The sequence below is a fragment of the Pongo pygmaeus genome, chromosome 4 (genome assembly GCF_028885625.2).
Source record: "Pongo pygmaeus isolate AG05252 chromosome 4, NHGRI_mPonPyg2-v2.0_pri, whole genome shotgun sequence".
Classification (NCBI taxonomy): Eukaryota; Metazoa; Chordata; class Mammalia; order Primates; family Hominidae; genus Pongo; species Pongo pygmaeus.
Window position 1 is genome coordinate 123,684,941 of NC_072377.2, and position 25,653 is coordinate 123,710,593.

The window sequence follows — 25,653 nt, forward strand, 5'->3', positions numbered from 1 at the left end:
TGGTCTCCTGCTTTTTTTTTTTTTTTTTTTTTTAATCTGATTATAATGGTGTTGCACACTTTGTGGTTTATCGTTGTTTAGTGATCCTGTTGCTCAATAACCCTCCAGCGCTCTGCTCTGAAACAGCACCAGAACTCCACCTAAGCGAGAGGTCGCTTATTTGTTTTTAATGTTAGTCTGTATAAGTCAATGATCCCAAACTCAAATGTCCACAGGAACCAGGCAAGTAATATGAATGTGTAAATAATGCTCTATGTGAACAATCTCAGGTCGTGAGACCTGTGGTAAATTTAGAAACAACAGGTCTCATCTAAAGGCACTGAAGTTCAGTTAAAAAACTTAAAACAAACAAACAAACAAAAAACTACATGAGCTGGATTCGGTCCCAAGGCTACCAGCTTATGATCCTTGGGCTATAAGCCAACCGACTTCAACTATCACTGATGTGTTTGCTCAGTCTCAGAGATACCATATTTATGGATGTGAGCCTTTTATAATTTCATTTATATACTTGATTTCAGCTTTTACCTTAGATGAGAAGACTGGCTATCTCCGGGATAAGAGTGCCACCAAAATTTTCACCCGCAGATTGGAAGCACATCAAAAGAAATCATATCTTCACGGAAGTCTTTTTTTTTTGGTTCCTGGCCTTTAGAGGCTGAATCTGTTTAGAGAAGTAGAGATGGAAATCTCAATCAAAACAGTTCTGAGTATTTTACATCATTTAAAAAAATTTGCATCACTGAAGATAAGGAACCCTAAGCATCTGAAACTCTCACTTCTGCTTTGCAAGTTGTCTGCTGGCTATATTCAGTCCTCTTTGTCTTCTTGGTCTTAGGCAGGCATGGGGTTAGTGGCCAGGGCAGAACTGGGAATGGGACAAGTTTGTGTTCATTCTCCTCCCAACCCTTCTAACAGCCTTAATTTCTCTATCTCTGTTTCCTATCTGGGGTGCCCTCTAGTCCTTGTCTCTGAAGGGAAGGAACAAAGAGATGAGTGAATTCTTTACTCTTAGCTGTTAGTCATCCACCGGCTTTTCCTCCAAGGGATGTTTAGTGTTTTTAAAAGAACCTGATGGTAGAACAGAAAATCAGAGTTTAACCCAAGGTATCACCCTTCTAATGATAGTATTTCCTGTACTGCTAAGAGCATAATCTGGGGCTTGGTAGCTTCTCAGAGATAACACCTTGTGTTGTCCCCTTTAGGTTAGAGCTGTGGAACCAGCACCAGCCACTGAACATGAAGAAGGTTTTGACTTTATCTTTTTAAATTTGCATTATTCAAACCCATGTCAGAGTCCATGCAAATTCTTGCAAATGTGTTTTTGTAAGAGCTAGATGTCACCCTGCTTCGCTGTATTTGGTGTTGGCCAATGGGAGAGTTATGGGAGTGTCATATTCCTTCCTCAAAGCCACTTAAAGCTGTGCTAAATTTGCAGGGGGTTTTTTTGATAATGCTTTCTCCTCAGGGTACTCTCTCAACTTACTCCCTTCAGGAAAATTTCTTGAATGAATAGTCCACCAGTGCTGTCTCTGCTTTTTCAACACCAGATCATTCTGCAACCTCTTGCAATTTGGCTGCTATCTCTAGTCATGTTACTAAGTTCTCTTTCTCAAAGAATCTCCAGTAGTCACCCAACCATCATAGCCATTGGTCTTCAGCCTTCACTTCTGACCGGTTATTCTCTACCTGGGGGCATTTTTCTTTCTTTTCTCCCTCTCTTCCCCTTCTTTGGCTGGCATTACTTTTTTCAGGAACCCTTCCTTCACGACTCCCTCTCTCAGGCCTCATTGAGGTACTTCTCCTATGAGCTTTCATAACACCTCCTGCTTTTCTGCTATTAAACTTATTGTACTATATTTTAATTAGTATGTTATGTTTCCTCCTCCAACCCCTTTCCCACCCTCACCCATGACTGGCTCTGTGAGGGCAGATATCATGGCTGTTGTATCTACATCATTTACCTTGTACCTGTACATGGTAGGTGCTCAATAAATGTTTGTGAAGTTAACAAATACATAAATAAAGATGACATCTGAACAGTGACATCTACAGGTTCTTTTAGAGTAGACAGTGAATCCCTGGTTTCCTTCACAACCTTTGATTCTCCCTAGTTCCCATTCCCTAGACCTCCAATTAGAAACTGTAGAGGGGATGTTAGATGCTATCAATAAAAAGTGACATCTGGCCCTGAGGAAGAAGACAGTTGTCAGGAAATCCTTCCCATTCATATTCAGCCACTTCATTACCAGGGAGGAACTCTGCATTGCTTATGTTGAACAAGTAACCGCTACCTGTTCATAAAATGTGTGAAGTGGACGAGTTTTAAGGATTCTGACCATCAGCAGAATGGGAAGCACATTGTTCAGAAGACCAGGCAAGTGGGCTGTAATGAATTGATCATCATTATGAAGGAAGAACTTAAATATCTGACTGACCACTATAGAGAAATATAGACTAACAGTTAGAGGAACTGATCTAGTATTGTGTATATTCAAAACCATGTAGATAGTACTGAACTTTCTGGGTCATTTAAATAATTTTAAAAGTGGTTTTAACTATATGCAATTTTACTTTTCAGATTTTAGAATGCAGTGTCCCTTCCCTTACCTCTGAAAACCAGACTCTGTTATATTCAGGGAGTTACATCTATTCTGTAGCTCTACTATGTATTGGGACAGGCTTTCTAGAGCATTTTAAAATAATGTGAAATCCTGATCACATGCATTTTCTCTCTTGAAATTGGGCAGAAATTGTTAACTGGGTGTTAAGGCAATGAAAAAGCACAACTTTATTAGGCAAATTTAGTGAGCAAATGTAGGTTCATATGTATGTTATAGAACAGTGTGATTAACAACAGTCCTTTTTAAAAAGTATGTTCTATAGCTTTCATGTAGTTAAGAGTAGATATTCTGTGTAATCTGTTTTAGAAATATTTTCATTGAAGACTGTGGGCTTTATAGCAGACCCAGTGCTTCTTGGAAGAGCTCTGGCTATATGAGAAACAGATCTGATAGAAGATGCTCAAGCTCATCCCACATCAGTTACCCCACTGAGACCTCAGGCTTAGACGTGTGAAATGGAGCTCCTTGCCCTCCCCCTTGGCCACACCTGTTCCTCCTCTGGACTTCCCCTTTTCTATTAATGTCTGCCTCCCTCTTTCCCCAAGTCAGCCAACCTCAGAGCTTCCCAATCAGGACTACCCTCTGACTTCCCTTACTTCTGTTATTGCCTGACCCCTTCTCTTTTTGACATGAGGTCTTGCTATGTTGCACAGGCTGGTCTCAAACTCCAGGGCTCAAGTGTTCCTCCCACCTCAGTCTCCCAAATAGCTGGGATTATAGGCATGAGCCACCACACCCGGCTGTTTTTTTGTTTTTTTGTTTTTTTTTTTTTTTGAGATGGAGTTTCATTCTTGTTGCCCAGGCTGGAATGCAGTGGCGCGATTTCAGCTCACTGCAACCTCTCCTCCCTGGTTCACGCACTTCTCCTGCCTCAGCCTCCTGAGTAGCTGGAATTACAGACGTGTGCCACCACACCCGGCTAATTTTGTACTTTTAGTAGAGATGGGGTTTCACCATGTTGCCCAGGCTGGTCTCGAATTCCTCACCTCAGTGATCCACTCACCTTGGCCTCCCAAAGTGTTGAGATTACAGGCATGAGCCACCATGCCCGGCCACCTGGCTCTTATTTCCTATTCTGTTGGAGCATATGGAAGATTTGCCTTGAAGTATAATTTTGTGCTGTGCTCAGAGACACCATAGTGTAGAGAAAATATAGCGTGGAGTGAGGTCAGAAGACCCACAGTTACTCTCAGCTAACACTCAATCCTAGCTAGGTTACTGTGGGCCAGCCACTTGATTTCTCTGAGGATCTGTATCCTTATCAGGAGCAGAGTTAGTAATTCCCAAGATACCTTCCTTTTAGGATTGTTATGAGGGTTAGTGGCAACGTATGCAGCAGCACTTCATGAGCTAGAAAACACCGCTATGCTGATACGTAGTAAGAGTAGAGGTATGTTCTATTATGTGCCTACGATTGTACTTAGCACATAATAGGTGCTTGATAAATTATGCTTATTATTTCTAGGATATTAAGATATAGCTTAATATAAGCGCATACATTGTTTGGTTCTATACTGGATGGCTGATTCAGAATTTGGGGCTGTGGCCAAATAGTATACTTTTGTCTTTCTCTGATCTAATAACAAGATATTAGGGACAATTAAGGTGCTACCTTTTTACATTCACAGATTAATTTCATCCATTAAATAACAGATGACAAAATTAATTACACATTGTGCAATGAGGGATCCCAAATTGGCTTTAGAAAACACAGTATGTTGTAAATGAAAACAGTCTCTGAAGGGAAGCTCACTCCTAGGAGACTTGCTTAATAGAATGTTTATCGCCTGCATGTCTTTAGTAAAGAGGTGTCTGGAATTCCCATCTGGGATTTATTAGTCTAAATATTCAGGTGGTCCAGTGCCGGATGTTAGTTCTTAACTTAAAGGAAACAAGGTTTCCAATCTGAGGATGGTGAGATTGCTGCTCTTTTACAGTGGGCAGCCGCTGCTGGTGTCTTGCTTGCCCTGGAAATGCCATCAACTGAAATGGAATTTTGTTCAATCCATCTTATTAATAGTTCCTAAAGCAATTGTGGTGGGGTTGATAGGTGGCTAGTAAGGTTGCCTCTGTAAAGATAAGCATAATCCATTAATTAAGTCTGGAGTCCACTGGACTTCTACCCGGGATGTTTGCATTTGCTCAGCACTCTGTTTATAAGGATGTCGAAGGAAGTGCGTCCATTCTGTGCGTGTTGTAAAACAGAAGGTTTGCAGCTGTCAGATTTATTTTTTTCTTGGCTCCTTTTCTGACGGAACTTTTGTAAACTTGATAGTTTTATAGATTGTCGAAAATTACTAACCTTGGTTCTGCAGATGCCATGCAAATTTTCTTGTCTTGTTTTCTTTCTTTGAAGATAGCAGATATTTATGTACATAGTTTCTTGTAAGGTACTTTTTGGGGAAGAGGAAATTAAGATTATTCTTATATGCTATCATAATTCAGTATTATGAAATTATTAAATGATTATTTTATTAGTTATATAGTGCTTTGAAAGTGTCCAACATGCATTGTATGCTCTAGAAAGGAGAACAAACAAATGCAAGGTATAATCTTGTGTTTTAAATAGCTTATGGAGCTGCCTCAGAAGACAACTAACATCAAGATTATCAACTTTAAGTATAGCACAAGTTCACTGTAGAAGCATAGGTCCACTGTGGGCTTTTAAGAGGAGTTGGGACCTGAGTATGGCTTTGGGTAGGGTAAAAAGAGGATATAACAGCTGAAAAAATAGACCAGCAGCAGCTGCCCCCGCTGTGTGGCCACACAGGGTGTCATGATTCATCATAAGGTTTGTCTCAAGTAATTTCCAGTTAATGAAAACAAGTGTCAAAAATTTCTGAATGATTCCTTTTCAAACCACTCATATCTACGTGTGTGTGGGCGCACATTCATGATTTTGCCTCAAGTAGCATCATTCACACTCACTTGCATTGCCATTGCTTTCTTTGAGAGAGAGAAGTTGGTATTTCAGCTGGTGTATTAGTCTGTTTTGTATTGCCAAAAAGAAGAACCTGGGTAATTTATAAAGAAAAGAGGTTTATTTGGCTCTTGATTCTGCAGGCTATGCAAGCATGGCACCAGCATCTGCTCAGTTTCTGTTGAGGCCTCAGGAAGTTTTTCCTCATGGCAGAGGTGAAGAAGGAGCAGATGTGTCACACAGAGAGGGAGCAAGAGAGAGGGGAGGAGGTACCAGGCTCTTTTAAAGAACCAGCTCTCGCATGAACTAATAGAGCAAGAACTCACTCATTACCATGCGGAGGGCACCAAGCCATTCGTTAAGGATCCACCCCCATGACCCAAACACCTCCTATCAGGCCCCACCTCCATCACATTTCAACATGAGGCTTGGAAGGGACAGACATCCACACTGTAATAGCTGGCATCCTGGGAATGGGGCCTCACCCACAGCCTGTCCTATTGGTGTTGCCTTCATCGGTGCAAGGACTGAGGCAGCCAATTCTTGTGTGGCAGGTATGAATTAACATATTTCCAGCCTCAGTGAGCATTTGAATTTTCAACCCATGGTCTTGTTTAAGGGAAACTAGCTTAAAATCTGTTAGGCAGTGCTAACTAGAGATGATGGCTTTACTGACTGCTGCAGGAATGGAGAGAAAAAAAGGCCAATCCAGGAAACATTTTGATATGAGATTAGAAATAAGGGGAGACAGAGCAGCATAAGTCAAAGATAATTGTAAGGTTTGTATCCCCCAGTGCCTAAGTGAGAAAAACTTATTATTATAAAGAAATATAATATTAAGTACGGTTAATATTAAGGCTGCATCTGTGCCTTCAGGGATACCCCTAGAGAAGGCGAGCCTAAGGAACCATTCAAGCAGACAGGTCCTAATGGCAGCTGGAAACATATAGGCTAGAGCAGAGCCTTCCAAATGTTCTTGGCTCATGTACCCTTAGTGGTCTCAGTAATTTAGTGGTCTCAGTAATTTTTTTCATGCCATTTCTAGGACAAAATAAATACTTAGCAGTTTCATTTATTAAGTACTTAGTTCCAAACAACTTAGTATTTCTGTATTAATAACTTTGTAGTTGTAAAAAATAATACATATATATTGAAATATTTAAAAATAATGTTTTTATGTTACTCTTCATTTCTTAATGGAATGTATGTACCTGTTGGGCACTGCATATATTGGTCAGGGTCTAATGAGAATATAAAGTACACAGTAATTTAAAGGAAAGTTTAAAATAAAGAAGTATTAGCTAGGAAAACAATATGACAGTTCCTCAAAAAATGAAAAATAGAATTACCATATGATTTAGCAATTTTACTTCTGGGTATATACTCAAAAGAATTGAAAAGGCATCTCAAAGAGATATTTGTAAACCAATACCCAAAAGGTGGTAGCAATCCAGGTATCCATCTACAGAAGAATGTATAAACAACATGTGATATACACATACAATGGAGTATCACCCAGCCTTAAAAAGGAAGGAAAGTCTGACCTGCTACCATATGGATGAATCTTGAGGATGTTATGTTAAGTGAGATAAGCCATCACAAAAAGACAAATACTCTTTAATTCCACTGAATGTAAGTTACCTGGAGTAGTCAAATTTATAGAGACAAAAAGTAGAATGGTGGTTGCCAGGGGCTGACAGGAGCAGAGAATGGCAAATTAGTCTTCAGTGGGTACAGAGTTTCAGTTTTGCAAGATGAAAAAAGTTCTAGAGATGGATAGTGGTGATGATTGTACAACAATGTGAATGTACTTAATGCTCCTGAACTGTACAATTAAAATTATTAAGATGGTAAATTTGATACTATTTGTATTTTACCACAATTTTTAAAAAATACAAAAGAAAACTGTTAAGAAAAAGAGAAATAGTTCACTATAATGGGGACTAGCTAGTAGGAAGTAAAGAGAACTTTAAATAACAGAGGAATAGCAGATATAAGGAGCAGCCCCTACCTGTGGGCCGTGGGTCTGATAGAGCACCCAAACACATGCTTCTCTTGGCTCCAGACCTTGCTGGAGAGGTCATGGCCTGCTGTGGCTCCCGGGCTGGCAGAGAAGTCACTGGGGTGCTATGCTGGCAGAACTTGCTAGAAATCTACCCTCTAAGATGCTGAGGAAAGCTATTCATGTGGAGGTCTTTCACTGGATGCATTCTGCTGCAAAATCAACCGAGAGGGATGCCAGTGGAAGCTGCTGGAGGCTGGGAGGTGCTGACCATCATGTTCAGCAGGAGCCAGTTGCTGAAGAAGGTGTGGGTACTCTAGGAGCCATGCGTGTTTGCAGCAGCCTGCAGAAAGACTGTACCGGAACCAGGAAGGAAAACTGCTTCTTTCTGTAATATCTCTACAGTACTCTCCACTGATGAAGCTTAGAATGGTACCAGCTAACAAAAGAAAAAATATGTAAAGGTCCCTTCTATGTCTTCACATAGTGGGTAATGAAGGGTGAATTTCGAGCTGTGAGGCAGTAAACTTGTTACAGTTCCTCAAACTTAGAAATTGGGTTGAATCCCAATACCCTAATTTCTTGTTCCACATCACTTTTCAACTAATACTTGCCTTTTATCACAGCAACCACCAACAACCTAGCTTTGCAAAGAAATGACATCATCAAAAGGAAAATAACACAATATGTTAAACTGTGAATTTGCTTGAAATAGTCATTCATGCAAGCATCTGAGAAATGTTGTGTATTGCTTTGTTTCCCTCAAAGACAAAATATCCTGCACACCTCTGTGAGTTTGCTGTAGTGCCCTGAGGTACACTGGCACATAATTTGGGGACCTCAGAACTAAAATCATGTCTTTTTCAGCAACTCTTGACCACATCACTGTAACATATGAGATTATAAGATGCCAGTTTGGTTAAGACTACGAGTAATGTGTAAAGTGAAAATTGTATGGGTCAGTATTATTTTAAAAATCCTCTTAGGAAGTTACCAGGTTGGAGACTGATATACCATCTCCTATTAAGTATAAGACTTACTCCCACTGTTTCCTTAGCATTGAAACAGGTTGTTATTTCTTTAAGACCAGTTACTAGAGTTAGATTGTCTTTGAGGCATTTTGCTATGAAACAATACATTGCCTTAAACACAACATTCATTATCAGTGTGTGAGATGCTCACAGTGTAAAAGTCCATGCAGAGACTAGAGGGAGAGAGGGAACAGCAAATTCCCAGCTCCTTCTCATGCTTACTCTGCAGCATAAAATCATTGGGGGGAATGGTAGCCAATGTACCCATTTAGATCATTTCTTTCTATCTGATATGGGCTGATTATATATCATTGAAATTGAGAAAATTAAACGGCATATGATGGGGCTTTGCTGAGTTCAGTAGTAAAATATCTGTTGAAACAGACTTCAGATTGAAAAGGTTGGTGAATTTTAGATCTCCTGTTTGTACTAGGAAATTTATGGACTTAATATCATCTTTTTTAGGTAGGCTAGCACATTGTTCAGGTGAGCAGTTTCTCAGAAAATGCATTCATTTTCATGATGCCTACAACTTTGTGAATCATAACTAGTACATATTTCTGCAGCTCTTTAAGGAGAGGCTGAGTAACTTAACTTTTGTAACCTGACCTATTCAAGAGGAAAAACTTCTGATGCATGCCTTTCACTGCTACCTGCAAAAATAACCTCCCATTTTCCCTGAAGCCCTGTTTGGATAAGTTCTGCTTCATTTCACATTTTCACCACCTGCTGAGTTTTTCTGTTGAGTGTCAGCCTTGGCTACTCTCAACTGCAAGCCTATGTCAGCCTTTTCTGTCTCCTAAGCAGTCATCAGTTGGCACAATTGTTAATAGATTCTACCCATGTCAGAAACTCAAGGCCAAAATCAAATTATGGCAACTAGAAGTGGGTTAGACTTTCAAATAGATCTCAGACCAGGAGTCTGTGGTACAGATTCCACAAATGGAGTACTACATTTGTCTGCTTTGTGCATTTCACATTTCAAATTTTGTTCAGAAACTTGAATAAAGCTCTTAACTGCTCAAATACAGTCAAGTAGGGCCCGTTACTCAACCTGTCTTGGCATTGTTTTCTGCCCCCTTGGAGTGAGCACACTGAGGAGAAAGATTATCACTGGGTGTCTTGAGCAGAGCTGCTTGCTTCTGAATGCTCACGATAATCAGTAGCAGATGTGTGGCAAGCACTGGAAAGTTGCATAACTGTCTCACACTGAATTCAGCTACATCAGCTAGGCAATGTGAGGGGTCTCCACTAGGTTGTTGAAAATAAAATTTAGTTAAAAACCTATGTTTATCTCGTCACAAAATTATTTCCTTGCTGTAAGGAGTAAAGGCAGTGGTTAGAGTGGAAATAATTTGACAATTACTGCCCTTAGACTTGAATTTTAGTTTAGTATACACAGGAACTTTCTAACGGTTAGGATGGAAATGGAGTTGTTTTTTCAAGGAGGCTGTCTCTGGTAATAAAGTTTGTCAAGGCAATTCTGGATGAATGTCTGTTGCCGGTGATGTGATAGGAGATTGCTTCACCAGCCAGGTGGAGGATTAAACAACCTCTGGCTGGGCACGGAGTCTCACACTTGTAATCCCAGCACTTTGGGAGGCTGAGGTGGGTGGATCACCTGAGGTCAGGAGTTCGAGACCAGCCTGGCCAACATGGTGAAACTTCATCTCTACTAAAAATACAAAATTAGCCAGGCAGGGTGGCACATGCCTGTAATCTCAGCTACTCGGGAGATTGAGGCAGGAGAATTGCTTGAACCTGGGAGGCAGAGGTTGCAGTGAGCTGAGATTGCACCACTGCACTCTAGACTAGGCAACAAAAGCAAAACTCCATCTCCAAAAAAAAAAAAGAATAGACAATATTTAAGGTTTCTTTCAAGCCTGAGTTCCACACTGTGATGTTTGATGCCTTTTTCCTTCTGCTGCTTTTCTGAAGGAAGGCTGAGGATGCCTTGGTCAGATGTGATGTCGTGCTGTCCTGGCCACCTCAGCCCCGCCTTTCTTCTTCTTCCTGGTGAATCCCTTCTGTGGCCCCTCTCATGCTGTTTCCATGTTGACCCCATTCACCTGAGCACAGGAAAGAAATTCAGCTCTTTTGTTTTCCTTTTCCATTGCTAGACCACACACATTAAATTGCCACACCTATCTGGAATATTTATAGAGCCAGCATTTAGGGCCTCCATATAGACGCTCTTAAACAATCTGGGACAATCTGGCCTTAATCATGATTATATTTGGAAAAGTGATGAGGGGAACCTCATGATTTTCAGTGTTCCATCATGTTCTTTACTCATTTCATCATTATAACAACCCTGTTAAATAAGTGACGTCATTCTTATTGTACAGATGTGCAAACAAAAGCACAGAGAGGTTAAATGACTTTGCCTATTTTTAGAGGAAAAATGAAGAAATAATGAATAGGAAGAAAACCCATCTTAATGCAAATGAGGCACAGCCAGTGCTTGCTCCGCTGATGGGGGTGTCAGTAATCAGGCCCAGGTCTCCCAAATTGAGTCTGGTGTTCTTTTCCTTGCTCCTGGCAGCCCATATCCGATGAGGCTTACTGAACTTTTAATTAAGGTCCTTACTGAACTTTTGATTTAAAAAAAAGATTCATAGTTTCAGGCAGCTGAATAAATAGAAGCTATTGAATTTATAGAATATTTAAAGCATTGAATATCAGGAATTGAATGGCTTCAGTTTAAGGCTGTGATCAAATCATTTGAACAGAGAGATTTGACGATGGTTCAATACTAGAACCATGGCCAGCCATAAACTCTATGAGGACCTCCCAATATTAGCAATCTTTGAGTTACTCCTCTGCAAAATAAGGGACTTGGATTTTAAATGGACAGTTTAATACAGTGAGAAAGTCTGGATATAGGAGACAGGAGGCTTAGATTGCATTCATTGTGGTCTAAAGAACATTATTACTTAGTTTTGTGACCTTGAGCAAATCATGTAACCTCCATTTCTTTAATTACATATCTGTAAAATGAGTATGATGACCCAAGGGGGCTAATTTGGGAGTCTAAATAAAACCTAATACAAGACATTATTGCTAAGTACATCAAGCCCTCCATATCTGTGCATTCCATATTCATGGATTCGGCATCTGTGGATTCAATCAACGGCAGATCAATAATATTCTGAGGGAAAAAAAATTCCACTAAGTTCCAAAAAGCCAAACTTGAATTTGCCACTACTATGTTGAATTTACGTGAATGAAGTGATATGTAGGCATTGTATTAGGAATTATAAGCAATCTAGAGATAATTTAAAGCATATGGGATGATATATGTAAGTTATATGCAAATACTTCACCATTTTGTATGAGACTTGAGCATCTTTGGATTTTGGTATCCTCAAGGGTCATGGAACCAATCTCCCGCAGATGCTGAGGAATGACTGTGTTATAAAAGAAGGACCGTGGGTCATAAATTGTTCAGATAATATTTTCTGACCTGATTTGGAGAGTATGCTTGTGTTTTATCATCTGCTAAAAGCTTTTTAACAAGGAAGATTTCTTAGAAGAGAAATACACCTAGAAAGCCTAGGAAACAAGCACATCCAAGATGTATTGTTGTCTCCCTATGTGTGCTCATCTCTGATGTCAGCAATTCTTCCCATTCTCTCAGAATTAGGCACTCACATCCAGAGCATTAGTGACTGTGTAGAATTTATGGGAGAAGTCACTGGGCAGACTGAGAAGAGGGATTACCCATAACTTCAAACTCCCAGGACCTGGCCACCAGTGGCTTTCTCCTTCCCTCATCTCCACATCCTGAACGTCTTCCTCTCACGTGGTTCTGCCCCAGCCCACCTCAGCATCCCCAGTCTTATCCCAATGCAGATGGTCCCTGACTTACAATTTTTTAACTCTATGTGTATTTGTTTGTGTCTGTGTGTTTGTGTGTGTGTGTATGTGTGTAGAGGGGTCTCACTGTGTGTGTGTAGAGAGAGGGGTCTCACTCTGTGTGTGTGTGTGTGTGTGTGTAGAGAGAGGGGTCTCACTCTGTTGCCCAGGCTGGAATTCAGTGTATGATCATAGCTCACTGTAGCCTTGAACTCCTGGGCACGAGTGATCCTCCTGCCTCAGTCTCCCAAGTGGCTGAGACTACAGGCATGCACCACCATACTCGGTTAATCTTTTAAAAAATTTTTTGTAGAGTTAGGGTCTCTCTATGTTGTCCAAGCTGGTCTCAAACTTCTGGCCACAAACAATCCTTGCTCCTCAGCCTCCCAAAGTGCTGGGATTAAATTCATGAGCCAGTGTGCCCAGCCTTATTCTATTTGTATTCTACTAAAAGTGATACACATTCAGTAGAAACTATACTTTGAACACCCATACAACCATTCTGCTTTTTTTGCTTTCAGTGCAGTGTTAAAAAGTTACATGAGATAGTCAACATTTTATTATAAAATAGGCTTTGTACTAGATAATTTAGCCTAACTGTAGGCTAATGTAAGTGTTCCGAACACATTTTAGGTGGGCTAGGCTAAGCTATGGTGTTCAGTATGTTAGGTGTATTAAATATATTTTCAACTTATGATGGTTTTATCCTGATGTAGCCCCATCGCTAAGTTGAGGAGCATCTGTACTCAGCACTTAAGGCCACTTGAGGCACAGAGCTTGACCTTCTGCAAAGGTGCATAAATGACTCCACTGTCATTTTAGCATCTCCTTTTTCAATTCTAGTAAATACAATTTTCTTTTTTCTTTTTCTTTTCTTTCTTTTTTTTTTTTTTTTTTCTGAGATGGTGTCTCACTCTGTTGCCCAGGCTAGAGTGCAGTGGCACAATCTCAGCTTGCTGCAACCTCCACCTCCCGGGTTCAAGTGATTCTTCTTCTGCCTCAGCCTCACAAGTAGCTGGGATTACAGGCGCCTGCCACTGTGCCCAGTTAATTTTTGTATTTTTAGTAGAGATGGGATTTCACTATCTTGGCCAGGCTGGTCTCGAACTCCTGACCTTGTGATCCACCTGCCTCGGCCTCCCAAAGTGCTGGGATTACAGGGGTGAGCCACTGTGCCCGGCCATAAATACAATTTTCTTAAGGCTAAGATTGCCAAATAACCTGGGCCAGGGAGAGGCCATGGAGAGATACCCACTTAGGCTTACTTGTGTTATGGAAGGGTAAATGTAAATGTGTCTGAGGATAATAGGAAGAACTCAAAGCCTACAGGCCTAACCAGGTGCGACCAAGACACAGATCTCTCCCGCATATGGGGAAACAGGAGTGACAGCCAACTTTTTATATAGATCATGGAAGCCTTCGAAGGCTTTCAAGGGTGTAGACAAAAATGATACAAGAAAAGTTGAAGAAGGTCTCAAAGTCAAATTGAAGGAAGCAGATTCAGCCTCAGCAGGATAGGAAAAAAAATGACCATTTTTGGTGACCTGAAGTTTTTGCGAACTAGAGGCTATAGCTCCATAACTAATTTATGTGAGTCTGAAAACTCACTGATCTCCCTTTTTCTTACAGACATCTGGGGAGCTGTGAGCAAAAGGCCTAAAAGTCAGGCCTTTAAAAAAACTCTTTTAACAGCTTTATTTAAGGCAAAATTTGGAAAGAGATTTTTCTGCTGCTCTGTGATAAAGTTCAGTCGAGAGTTGGTGTTAATAAACCTTCCTTATAACCAAGGTGACTTGGAAAGTTGAGTTCTTTAGGTCTGTGGTCAAATTAACAAAGTTATATCAATAAGCCCCAGGTGAGTAGTGTCAGTTTACATATGACACACACAAATATTTGATTATACCTCAATGAATGAATAAACCTTCAGAATCTTAGCCACCATTTTCATTCTTTCATCTTGACACAAAAGGTGGGAGTTCTATTATTAGACACTTGTAGGAGTTCAACATAATATTTAAATTTAAGTACAGTTTGTTATTAAATGAGAAGTGTTGCTAACTTAGTTGCAATTTTGTATCAGGCGGGGCGGTAATAGATTGTTGGTATGACTTCCATACATGTTGCCATGTGAAGGATGTTGGGGTGTTTCTTAAATATACAAGAATCAACAAGTGTCCCACCTACAGGAGATAACAAATCATTATGATGTACTAGACCATTATTCACTGGGGCTAAGAAGTAAATTATCCCCTTTTGAATAAAAGCACAGCAAAATCAAGATGACCTAGTACACATCTGAGAGCAGCAGAAGGCCAAGGGGAGCCCTAGAGAATCAGCTGCCCTTTGTCACCATGTTGCAGGGTAGGGGTATGGGGCAATGCAGCTTGCCCAGAGCAGATGGCTTTGAGGTTATACGGGAGACTGAGGAATGTACTTATTCACATAAAGCCTTTTAAAATAAACTGAGCATTCATTGCTCTTGAGCTAAAACAGAACATTCTTCCCCAAAGGTGACTGCTTGCTTGCATTTAAATACAAAAGAAGTTTCTCTCCAGGCTTCCTGAGGCCAATGGTGAATGTTCAAAGATCAACGAAGCTGCTAACATGAATCTAAAATGAATTATAAGGCTTACGTGGGCGCACTTGAATTATTCATTCAGCAGCTGTAAAACAAGTAGCACATTAAAGGACATGTATTTTAACATATCTTATGTAGTTTGTCCCCAGTTGGACTTGCAAAATGACATTTAATAAATGTTTCCTGTAAGGGTACTTTCTAAAAGAAGAGAGTGAAAGTAATTCTGCTGTAGGCAGATTGGGCCTGAAATTTGAGTTGTCTGGATTTGCATAATCATCACCTTGAAAAGGTGTTGCTTTACCCCAATTATAGATCAGTGGAAGCTCTTGTGTAGCAGACAGCCCTGGTGAGATCCCTTAAGATCCGTTGTGGACTATCTGTGGACATCTGGGTTGCAGTGAGTAAGGGCAAGGATGGATGGTATAGGGAGAGAGGGGCAGAATGTTGACTTGGGCAGGACAGGAAAAGCCACTTGTGACTGGTGAGGGAGCATTTCTTTGGGTTCAGAATCATCCTCATCTCAGGCTATCTCCCCATAAGTCTGAGATTACTGAGTGCAAGGTATACATATCAGCAGCTCCTGACTCAGGATGTGTGGCAGAGGGGACCATGAAGTTAACTGTGACTTTCGGAAGGGTGCAGTCTGTTACCCTTTCGGTGGCGAGGTCAGTTTCCGGGAGGCTCTGCAACACTGATATTTTCCAGATGTTTCTCCTCTTCTCCCTTCTCTGGCTGGCTATGTCTTCTTCCCTTCATCCTGCTCTTTCAGTGAAATTGAGATAACATGTTAGAATCTTAGGCATGTTAGAATCTCTCAGCAGTAGGATGTGATTTAATATCTAGACCTCTTATATTAATATTTATAATAGCCTTCACTGCTTGTGAATATCATAAGCACTCTTTTCTGTTCAAAGTCAATACTGAAATAAAACCCAAGAGTATCTTTTATAAAAATTTACTTTTAATGGTGCAATAGTAATAATCTATGTAGTCCTTATGGCTTTCAAATCCCTTTGTGCTTATATTACCTTATTTAATACAGACATAAATCTGTGAAGTAAATAATACTATTTTTATCTTCATTTTACAAATGAGGAACTGGAGGCTCAGAGAGGTTAATTTGCATAAGGTCATACAAATAATAAATGGCAGAACTGGATTTAAGTTCAGACTCCTTAAATCCATGTCTTCTGTATGTTCTTTTCACTAAATTTGCCATAGTGTTTCTATTGGTTTTTGCCTATATAAAATGGGAAACGAAGAAAAAGAAACGAACTGGAAAATAAATTTGTCAAAAGAGTATATTTTTTTCTCATAATTTCCAAGCGGATCTTTCAGATATGTTATTTGAGGACTTTATGCCTCAGACTGGCGATAAAACTAGTGTTCTACAAAATACCTCCATAAGACAGGCCTATCAGTGGCAGCTCTTGTCCCCGCTTTGCAGAAGGGAAAACCAAGGCTCCACAGAGCTAAGGGGACTTCCTCTCAGCCAATTTGTAGGGGCCTGTGGGCCAGACCTGGGGGCAGAATTGAGATCTGTTGTGAAGGCTCTCCGGCTTCTTTATTCTATCAGCATTTCAAATCCTAAAAACCTCCCCTTTGGCATTTTGAAGGAATTCATCCCCAGTTGTTGCTGGTAGCCGGGAGGGAACCGTGCTCTCCCCCTGAGGAAGGCCCTTTGTAGTAACTGCAGCAGTGAGTGCCCGGGCTGTGCTTGGAGTAACAGTGCTCGCCCGGGGCTATACTGAATGAGTAAGCAGCCCCGTCTGCTTTTGCTGTGCAAAGGTAAGGGTGGAGGCCGCTCCACTTTCTTCAAAAGGCCCCGCTCTGGGACTTGTGAAATTGTGCTCTCTTAAGCTGGTGCTTCCAACCCCATGGGCGATATCCACGTGACTTTCCTACAAAAATAACATGCCCAAGCCGCTTTAAAATCCGTAATTTTGGGGGTGCAAGACTCCAAGACAAAGTCAAATGGGCATCAAAAGATGTAATCCAAAAATAGAGGCATTGCTTCTACCCTATATGCATTTACTATTTATGTAAAACTACAGTGTGCTCTGAGATGAGACTTTTTTTCTTTGTATACCTTTTTTTCCGCCCGTCTGGTGCGTTTGCCGACGGCTCTTCTCGGCCCTGTGTCTCGGGAGAGTCGGCTGCCGTCTGGGCCTGCGCCCCACCTGCGTGCGCCCGGGCCGAGCCAGCCCCGCCAGGTCGCCTCCGCCCCGCTGCCGGCCCGAGCGCGCGGCTCCGGGGGCGGACTCCCGCCGCCCAGCTGAGACGCGATTCGTCACTCTTGCAGAACTTTCCCCCTGAAAATCCCTGCACCAGAACCCGCTCTCCCGCCCCGGGGAGGTTTTGATTTTAGTGGCTTTCTTCCTTTTATTTCCCGTCGTGTGCGGATTTCGCTGCAGAGCGAACTTGCGGCTCGTCCGAGTACATGTGAGCGGTAATCGCCCCTGCAGCTGGTTATCCTGACACTATGCACTCCGAAGCAGAAGAATCCAAGGAAGGTAGGATTCTGGTTTCTCCTGGGGGCCGGCCAAGTTCTGCGGAGGAATTTGGAGGAAGGCAGTGGTAGAAGCGGATGGGAGTTTTAAAGTGAGCGGTGGGCACTTTGTCCGCTTGCCCTGCGCCTTCAAAGCCAAGTCGGAGCTGGATAAGCGGAGCCCAGGTCTCATCTTGGGCTCCCTTCTCCCCCCGCAGCAGTTCAGAGGGGAGGGGAGGAAAAGTCGGACCTAGTTCAGCCAGCCCACTAAAGTCTGCTTTTTAGCTTTCTCTGGAAACGAAAGAAACTCCAGGAATGCAAAATGTGCTTGGAAAAGGGCTGCCTGCCTGCATCAGAAAGACTGAAAGCGGGATCCCTGGAAGAGCCCTGAGTGGAGGGTCCCTTGAAAAGGGGTTTCAGAAATTAGAAACGCTATATGTTTCTGGCTAAAAGGGGAAGCTGAGTGAGGGGAAGCGAAAATCTGTATTTGAGAAATAGATTAAATTTTTTTCATTGCTGGCTTTTCAGCGGTGAGTTCATTTCGTTGGGGGTTTAAGGGGGCTGAAAGATATGAGGGGGTCCTTGTGCAGCTTGAAACTGAGAAGAGTTTGTCTGTTTCTAACTTCGCAAAAGCAAAGTGTTTCATTTACTCCTAACAGAGAACGGGTGACAGTGCTGGAAAAGCTCCAACCAAAACACAATTATACGCTGGTGTTAGTTTGGGGAGTTTATTTGTGTGTGAGTGTTTGTATGCTTTGTTCCTTGAAACTTTATGTATACAAAAGTCCTCTTGTAAGTGGGGGGTGGGAGTGAGGGTGGTTGGGGAAAATTAGAGAGTAAGAGAGGAGACTATTCAAGATTGTGAAATACTCTTTCTTTTCATGTAGTCTCTTGGAAAGCTGGTTAATTTCAAGTCAATCACAGCAGCTCTGGCAGACAGAGGAGCAGCCTCATCATTTCTCCATTTGGTAGACACCAGTTAGGAAGAGCCCTTGAAACTTGTCCTCTTCTGCCTTTTACTGATTCCCCTCCCAGAGGAAAGCTTTGTGTTTCACCATGTAGTCTTTGTGGTCTCACGTTTACCTTATGCTGTGTGAGGGAAATAGTCAATAAAAAGGAGGTTTGTTTAATAGAAATATGGGGCTGACATGAATGAAAAATGACAGCCAGGAGCATTGTTTTTGAGCTTGATGTGGAGTATGGGGGGAGTAATGCTTTCTTGCCGTGGCCTGTGTTCTGATGGAGCTGTGTGCGATAGATGCTTTTCTTTTCTATGTCTTTATAACAGCAGTTTATTCAAAGTCAAAGGTAGTTGAAGGCAAATAGGAACCAGGCTGAGAGAACTCAAGGGTGAACTTCTGTGTGAATTACAAGTAGCACTTAAGCTGGCGTTTTTTCCCAGGTGTGTTTTCCCTGTCTTTTGGGAAAGAGAGTGGGAGAGAAAGTGGAAAAACAGTATCCCAAAGTGTGTATTATACATTCCCCTAGCAACATCCACAGTCTTCCCTCCTCGAGGGCCCAGCTCTCTGGTTTTAAGTTTGGAAGCAGCCTGCAAACTGGCCTATGAAGAGGTTAATGGGGCCCCTTCTGCTTGTTCCTCACCTTCCCTCCACTTGTCATCATTTACATTCTGCAGATTGGCCACAAATGATATGGCTGTCTGCTTTTTCAAGAAAGCCCAGAATGTTTCTTTTAAAATAATCTGAGGTGGTAGAATTTTAAATTGATAGCAATTAGGGTGGGATACTGAATAACTCTTGAGGGAGATTGAACACTTTATTAATCAGATAGAATCATCATAGCTTCTGCCAGGAAATAAAGGTGTCTGTGTGTTTTGTGTGTGTTTTCTCCAAGGCTGGTTTATTGGCTGTAATCTAGAACCTTCTGGTTAGCTACCACCACTCAGATGTCGATGAAGTGAGCTATGTTGTGTAAATAACTCAGTTATCTTCTCTATTGTTACTAATCCTTTTCCTCTTATACATAGCTTTTTTTTTTCATCCTGGTGAACTTATGTATCCCATTTAGTGTGAGATCACCATGAGTTCTTAAGAATGTCTGTATTGCAAGAAAACTGCCTTTGGATGCTTCATGCCTGATACGCTGTAAGAGGAGATACTTTTAAGTCATTTTTCTGAACTGCAGTGAGAGACTAGTATACTTTGGGGTTGAATCTAAGTCCTTGGAGGCCAGCATATTTTTGCATATGCGTGAATGTAGAAGCAAATGACTGGGGATATTGTTAAGCCATCAGAGCTTAAAACATACTTGACTCTGTGCCAGGGGTGCTGGATCTTTGTCCCCAGCCTATAGCCATCTCCTAAATAATTGATTTAATTTTTCCTGCTTAACAATGAGTAAGTGATTGTGCTTGGGTATTAAACAGAGAAAAATAATCCAGGCCTTGCTTTATTAAAAACTGAATGAGTTTAAATTATTCAGACATAGAATAAATAGGAAAGAAGGGGAAATGAAGGAAGAAACTCACTTTATTAAAAAGGTGACTACCATTAAAAGGAGGATATCAACAGTTTCCAGTGGATGGGGCTTCCTGAGGAGATAGGCTGATAGCCATGTGTTTGGCATTTAGTTGCTTCCTGAGTAAATTGCTTAATTATGAAGTAGTTAAAGTGAGTGGCAGTTGAGATCTCTGAGAATCTTTCTAGTGCTAAGCATCAAGGCATCCAGGGCTCCTTTGCTCTGGATGTTGAAGCATTGGTACCAGAAATTGAGAAAGCCATTGTTAAGGGGTGGGCGAGGTGTCACTTTGTGGGGACTTGGAAAAGAGTGAGGGTTGAGTGGTGAGTGAGTCTGGCTCGCTCCTCCATTGCCCATAATAGCCATTTCCTACCACCACCTCACCCAGTTCTTACTCTCATGCCTCACCAGGCCTGCTATTTCACAAAGAAAACAGTAGCCATTAGATAACTGCCTCAACTTCCTGTTCCCAGACTGACAGACTCATCTCCGTCCACATCTATCCTCCCTGTGTCTGTGGAACAGGTGTCATTCCTACTGCAGAATGCCCCGCCTTCCACCTTGGGCTCCTCCTACACCAGTCAGCCCATATCCTTCCTGGCTCCTTCTTTTCTGCATATAGAAGAACTCAAGCTCCCCATTCTAGGACGTTGGCACTTGCTGGTCTTCCTGCCCAAAATATCCTTCTCTCCACCTGACCTCCTTTTCTTGGTCAGCTCTTTAGAGAGGCTTTTTCTGAACCTAAACTCAGATCCCCTGTCGCCTTCTCTCAGAGCACGTGTTCCTTTCCTTGCTGGCTCTCCCCGCACTGCTTAACATCTCTTCTAGACCACAAGCTCTGCAGGGAAAAACAATGTCTGTTTTATTCCCCGCTGTATGTCTAGGACCTACAGAGTAAAAGGTGCTCATTAAATGTTGTAGATTGAGTGAATGGTCTCCATTCTTTAAAGTTAATCCTTGGCCAAAAAAAAAGTTTAGTTGTTCCGTAGTGGTGATTAATATCCTCTTCTGTAATAAAGAATCCCAATGATATTGTATAAGCTACCACACTGTGTAGTACTGTTTTAACCTCACATGGTGTGGCAGCTTATATAATTATTATCATTCATCACTAAGGACTATTTTGTAAGTTTTCTCCCCTATTCCTGCCCTTCCCCAGCCTTTGCTTTGCAGAGGGAATGAAGAGAAAAGGAGGTTAAAGCAGTGGTTCAGCTCTGATGAAACCAAGGGGTATAGCTGACCTTGATGTCATACATAATGTAAAAGGTACAGCATATACTCTTAAACACCGGACTTTGACGTGCTTATCTGTTTCCTTTTATGTAGTCATTAGGCTTGGAGTGTTGTGTGCTGACAAGGACTAAAAGTGGAAAATCCATTTAGAGATCTGTCATACTCTCTCCTCTACAGTGGACATCACTTGATAACTTGGCATTGCCAGACACCTCCAGCTCTGTAAACTTAAATGCATTTGGAGCTTTTTTCCCCTCACTTCTGAAATTTTTATCATATTGAATATGCATCCTACCTTTCTTGCCCCCAGATTACGCCATTGAACAGTCGGGATTATATGGATGATTAAACTTCCTGCTCCTGACTGTTGGTGATCCAGGAAGTAGCCAAAGAGTGGGTGGGTGAAAGAGAATGCAGTAGAGCCAGAAAAACTCAGGACCCAGCGATTGCATTTCAGAACACTGCAGAATTGCTGGATTTACCTATAAATCATTTATTTGTCAGCATTTCTGTCTTTATGCTAGCAACTTGTAAGTCAGTGAGATTAGTGTGGTTATAGACCTGTCTTCATTTAGAGAAGATTGTTCTTTAAAACATAGTGTAAGCTGAATTAAAACAAAACCAAATGATATGTATATCTTTAATGTTTAAGGAAGGTCTGTAGTAAGAAGTCTTTTGTAATTTAAAGTGCCCTTCTCCCACCAAATACACACAGAATCACCATGATTTAGAGCTAAAAGTGACTTTGCCAATCCTTCTTTCTGACCTCTTCATTTTAGAGGTGAGGCACTGAGACCCAGCAAGGTGATTGCCAAGCCCTTTCTATCCTCTTTAATACATGTTCTGCAAGCAAGGATTTTTGCAAACACAGGTTTTAGCATCCTGGGTATTTGTAGGCACTCTCCTTGAAGTAGGACAGACCTAGTCTGTAAAGTTGTCATTCACTACCTCTTGGGGGGATTTATAAAACCTAGATGAATGTTTAAACAAATGGCGATTTCCTGTTTCACCTTCTATGTGTAACTCGAGAATAAAACATGAGACATGGTGAAATAAAATTTAGCTCTGCAAGTAGATCCTATTAGATCCCGGATTTTGAAAGTTGTAGACCAAGTGAGAGGCAGGTAAACAGTGAGCTCACTTGTTTTCATTCCTTTGAGAATATCATTCAGGAAAAATTAGCTATTGAGGATGCTGGTTGGGTACAGACACTCCTCCTTGGGGAGAAGGTATGTATGTGTGTGGGTGGGAAGGGAGTCAGCATTCTGACACAGAATGTGCTATTGCAAAAGCAGACATCCCACAGCCTCTCTTTCTCTGGAGCACATTGCAGCAGGCCTGGTGCATTCTGGGAGTCAGGACACCTTTCTCAGGAAGCATTTGTGGGGCTGCAGCCCACTGCTCCCACAGCCACTGACCAAGATATCTGAAAGAGCAATTGCTTAAATTTTATTTTATTTTATTTTATTTTATTTTATTTTATTTTTATTTTTTTTACCCAAATGTGTTTTTAATTATAGCATTAACAAAGATAAAGCAAAATCAGGGAAGTACAAAATAATTACATGCGAGTCTAACAAAATAAACATCATTTGTTCTTAAATTCTATGTACTTCCTCTAAACCTGCTGTTTTTCCAAATATTGGACCTTTTCCTCTTTACTAGTTTTCTTTTTTTTTTTTTTTAATTAAGTATTTATTGATCATTCTTGGGTTTTCTCGGAGAGGGGGATATGGCAGGGTCATAGGATAATAGTGGAGAGAGGGTCAGGAGATAAACACATGAACAAAGGTCTCTGGTTTTCCTAGGCAGAGGTCCCTGCGGCCTTCTGCAGTGTTTGTGTCCCTGGGTACTTGAGATTAGGGAGTGGTGATGACTCTTAAAGAGCATGCTGCCTTCAAGCATCTGTTTAACAAAGCACGTCTTGCACCGCCCTTAATCCATTTAACCCTGAGTTGACACAGCACATGTTTCAGAGAGCACGGGGCTGGTGGAAAGGCCATAGATCAACAGCATCCCAAGGCAGAAGAATTTCTCCTAGTCAGAACAAAATGGAGTCTCCTATGCCCACCTCTTTCTACACAGACACAGCAACAATCTGATCTCTCCTTTCTTTTTCCCACACATCCCCCCTTCTTTTCAACAAAACCGCCATCATCCTCATGGCCCACTCCTGATGGTCGCTGTCTCTTCGGAGCTGTTGGGTACACCTCCCAGACAGGGTGGCCGGGCAGAGGCGCTCCTCACCTCCCAACAGGGCGGCGGGGCAGAGGCACTCCTCACTTCCCAGACGTTGGGCAGCCGGGCAGAGGCGCTCCTCATCTCCCAGACGGGGCGGCCAGGCAGAAGCACTCCTCACTTCCCAGACGGGGCGGCCGGGCAGAGGCGCTCCTCACCTCCTCCCAGACGGGGTGGCGGCCGGGCAGAGGCGCTCCTCACCTCCCAGACGGGGTGGCGGCCGGGCAGAGGCGCTCCTCACCTCCCAGACGGGGCGGCCGGGCAGAGGCGCTCCTCACCTCCCAGACGGAGCCACCGGGCAGAGGCGCTCCTCACTTCCCAGACAGGGCGGCCGGGCAGAGGCGCTCCTCACATCCCAGACGATGGGTGGCCAGGCAGAGACGCTCCTCACTTCCTATACGGGATGGCGGCCGGGCAGAGGTGCTTCTCACTTCCCAGATGGGGCGACCGGGCAGAGGGGCTCCTTACATCCCAGACGATGGGCGGCCAGGCGAGACGCTCCTCACTTCCTAGACGGGGTGGTGGCGGGGCAGAGGCTGTAATCTTAGCACTTTAGGAGGCCAAGGCAGGCGGTTGGAAGGTGGAGGTTGTAGCGAGCCGAGATCACTCCACTGCACTCCAGCCTGAGCAACATTGAGCACTGAGTGAGCGAGACTCCGTCTGCAATCCCAGCACCTCGGGAGGCCGAGGCGGGCAGATCACTGGAGGCCAGGAGCTGGAGACCAGCCCGGTCAACAGGGCGAAACCCCGTCTCCACCAAAAACACAAAAACCAGTCAGGCGTGGCGGCGCGCGCCTGCAATCCCAGGCACTCGGCAGGCCGAGGCAGGAGAATCACAGGAGCCCGAGTCAGGGAGGTTGCAGCCAGCCGAGATCACCGCAGTACAGTCCAGCTTCGGCAACAGAGGGAGACCGAAAAAAGAAGGAGAGGGAGACTGAAGAAGGGGTAGGGGGAGGGGGAGGGCTTAAATTTTATTCTAAAAGTTTATAAACCTTGAAGAAGAGGTACAGGGATGTAGTATGTCCTGAGTGACTAACTGCTGAGTTGGGAGTAAATTGTCTAAGGGAGTGCTGCCCTGGGAATCTGTAAGAGTGAGTAAAGCCTGTTAGTTAGGCTGGTATTTATATGGTTTTGAAGATGGGGGAGGGGAGGAGTTGTGTTTATGTGGACTTAATGATAATACATTCTCCAGCTTTGTAGTGAATAATAGTTAATTTTATAAGTAACTAGGAACAGAGTTTCTTCTAAGAAGGTGATGAAGCAAAGAGACTATAAGCAGAATTCCCTACGTGACTCTGATAGCTTTAGGTGCCTGAAGCCTCCAGACCATATTTCTTGAGTCAGGGTTGACTGTCAAGAAGTGAATAAGCAGCTCATGAATTTTCCTTCCAGTTTGACCTGCCATTTATGTTTGGTGCCAGCTCACCTGGCTCCAATATGTGTTTTCATGTGGCCTACTCAGCCAGGCTGAGAAGCTGGGGACCAGGGGTGTCCCCAGAGGCACAGGCTGTTCTGCCTGTCATGGACTGTCCAGTAGACTCCTGCTTCCGGGGTGCAGCCCCTCTCCCTTGCCTGCTGCTGCCTTCTTTGAGCCTCAGATACTCCTAACAACAAATGTTAACTGAGCTAGCACCTCCTCTGCAGGGCCTGGAGAAGCAAAAATGTGTGTGTAGATAACCCCATCTTCAGAGAATTTTTGGTTGAGGGCATCACACACAGCACATGTGCATCCATAGTACAAAAATACATGATGGAGAGGGATGAGTACAGCTCGGAGGATCAGACAGTGGACCCTATGAAAGTCTAGAAGTGGGGGTATTCACCAAAAGTCATGATGGACAGGAGTGACTTCACAGAGGGGTAACTTGTATTCCAGCTAGATCCTTTAAGCAAATGGAGAAGAGAAAAGAAAGTGTGATTGACAGGGAACCTGCTTATGCTGTGTGCTGGGATCAGGAAGAAAGTCTACAGAAGTGTGGAGAGCAGTGCTCATGGTGGGCATTCGTGGTGATGTTGTAGTGGTACATGGGGCCAGTCTAGAAGCTGGGCTTTCCCAGGGGGACATTGTATGTAGGTAACAAAGATAAGACCGTGTGAGTCAGGAGACTGATCCTACTCATGACTTTGTTCCTGGTTGTCTGTGCAACCTTCAATAGCTACTTAATCTTTCTGAAGTTCAGTTTCCCCACTGGAAAAATTAAGG

The 25,653-nt window shown here is 42.6% G+C and overlaps 1 protein-coding gene and 1 long non-coding RNA gene across 10 annotated transcripts in view; one reads left to right on the plus strand and one right to left on the minus strand.

The window, feature by feature from the left end:
- The window catches only part of TNFAIP8 (TNF alpha induced protein 8), a 122,895-nt gene that overhangs the window by 66,216 nt on the left and 31,026 nt on the right, over nt 1-25,653 (plus strand). The window contains exon 1 of one of the 9 annotated variants that reach the window (XM_054489798.2): nt 15,326-15,410. The exons of 4 other annotated variants lie outside the window; for them this stretch is intronic. In XM_054489798.2, the coding sequence (XP_054345773.1) occupies nt 15,410 (1 nt within the window). In that variant the 5' untranslated portion in view covers nt 15,326-15,409. Of the gene's footprint in view, nt 1-15,325; nt 15,411-15,659; nt 15,679-16,694; nt 16,802-17,313; nt 17,527-25,653 lie in introns of those variants that run through there. 4 more of the 9 variants (XM_054489800.2, XM_054489802.2, XM_054489796.2 and 1 more) reach the window with 4 other exon arrangements.
- On the minus strand, nt 3,782-17,217 carry LOC129037551 (uncharacterized). The gene is made up of 3 exons (XR_008502841.2): nt 17,103-17,217; nt 15,664-15,775; nt 3,782-10,646 (listed from the first exon to the last, which is right to left on the minus strand). It is a non-coding gene; the product is annotated as an uncharacterized LOC129037551 (long non-coding RNA).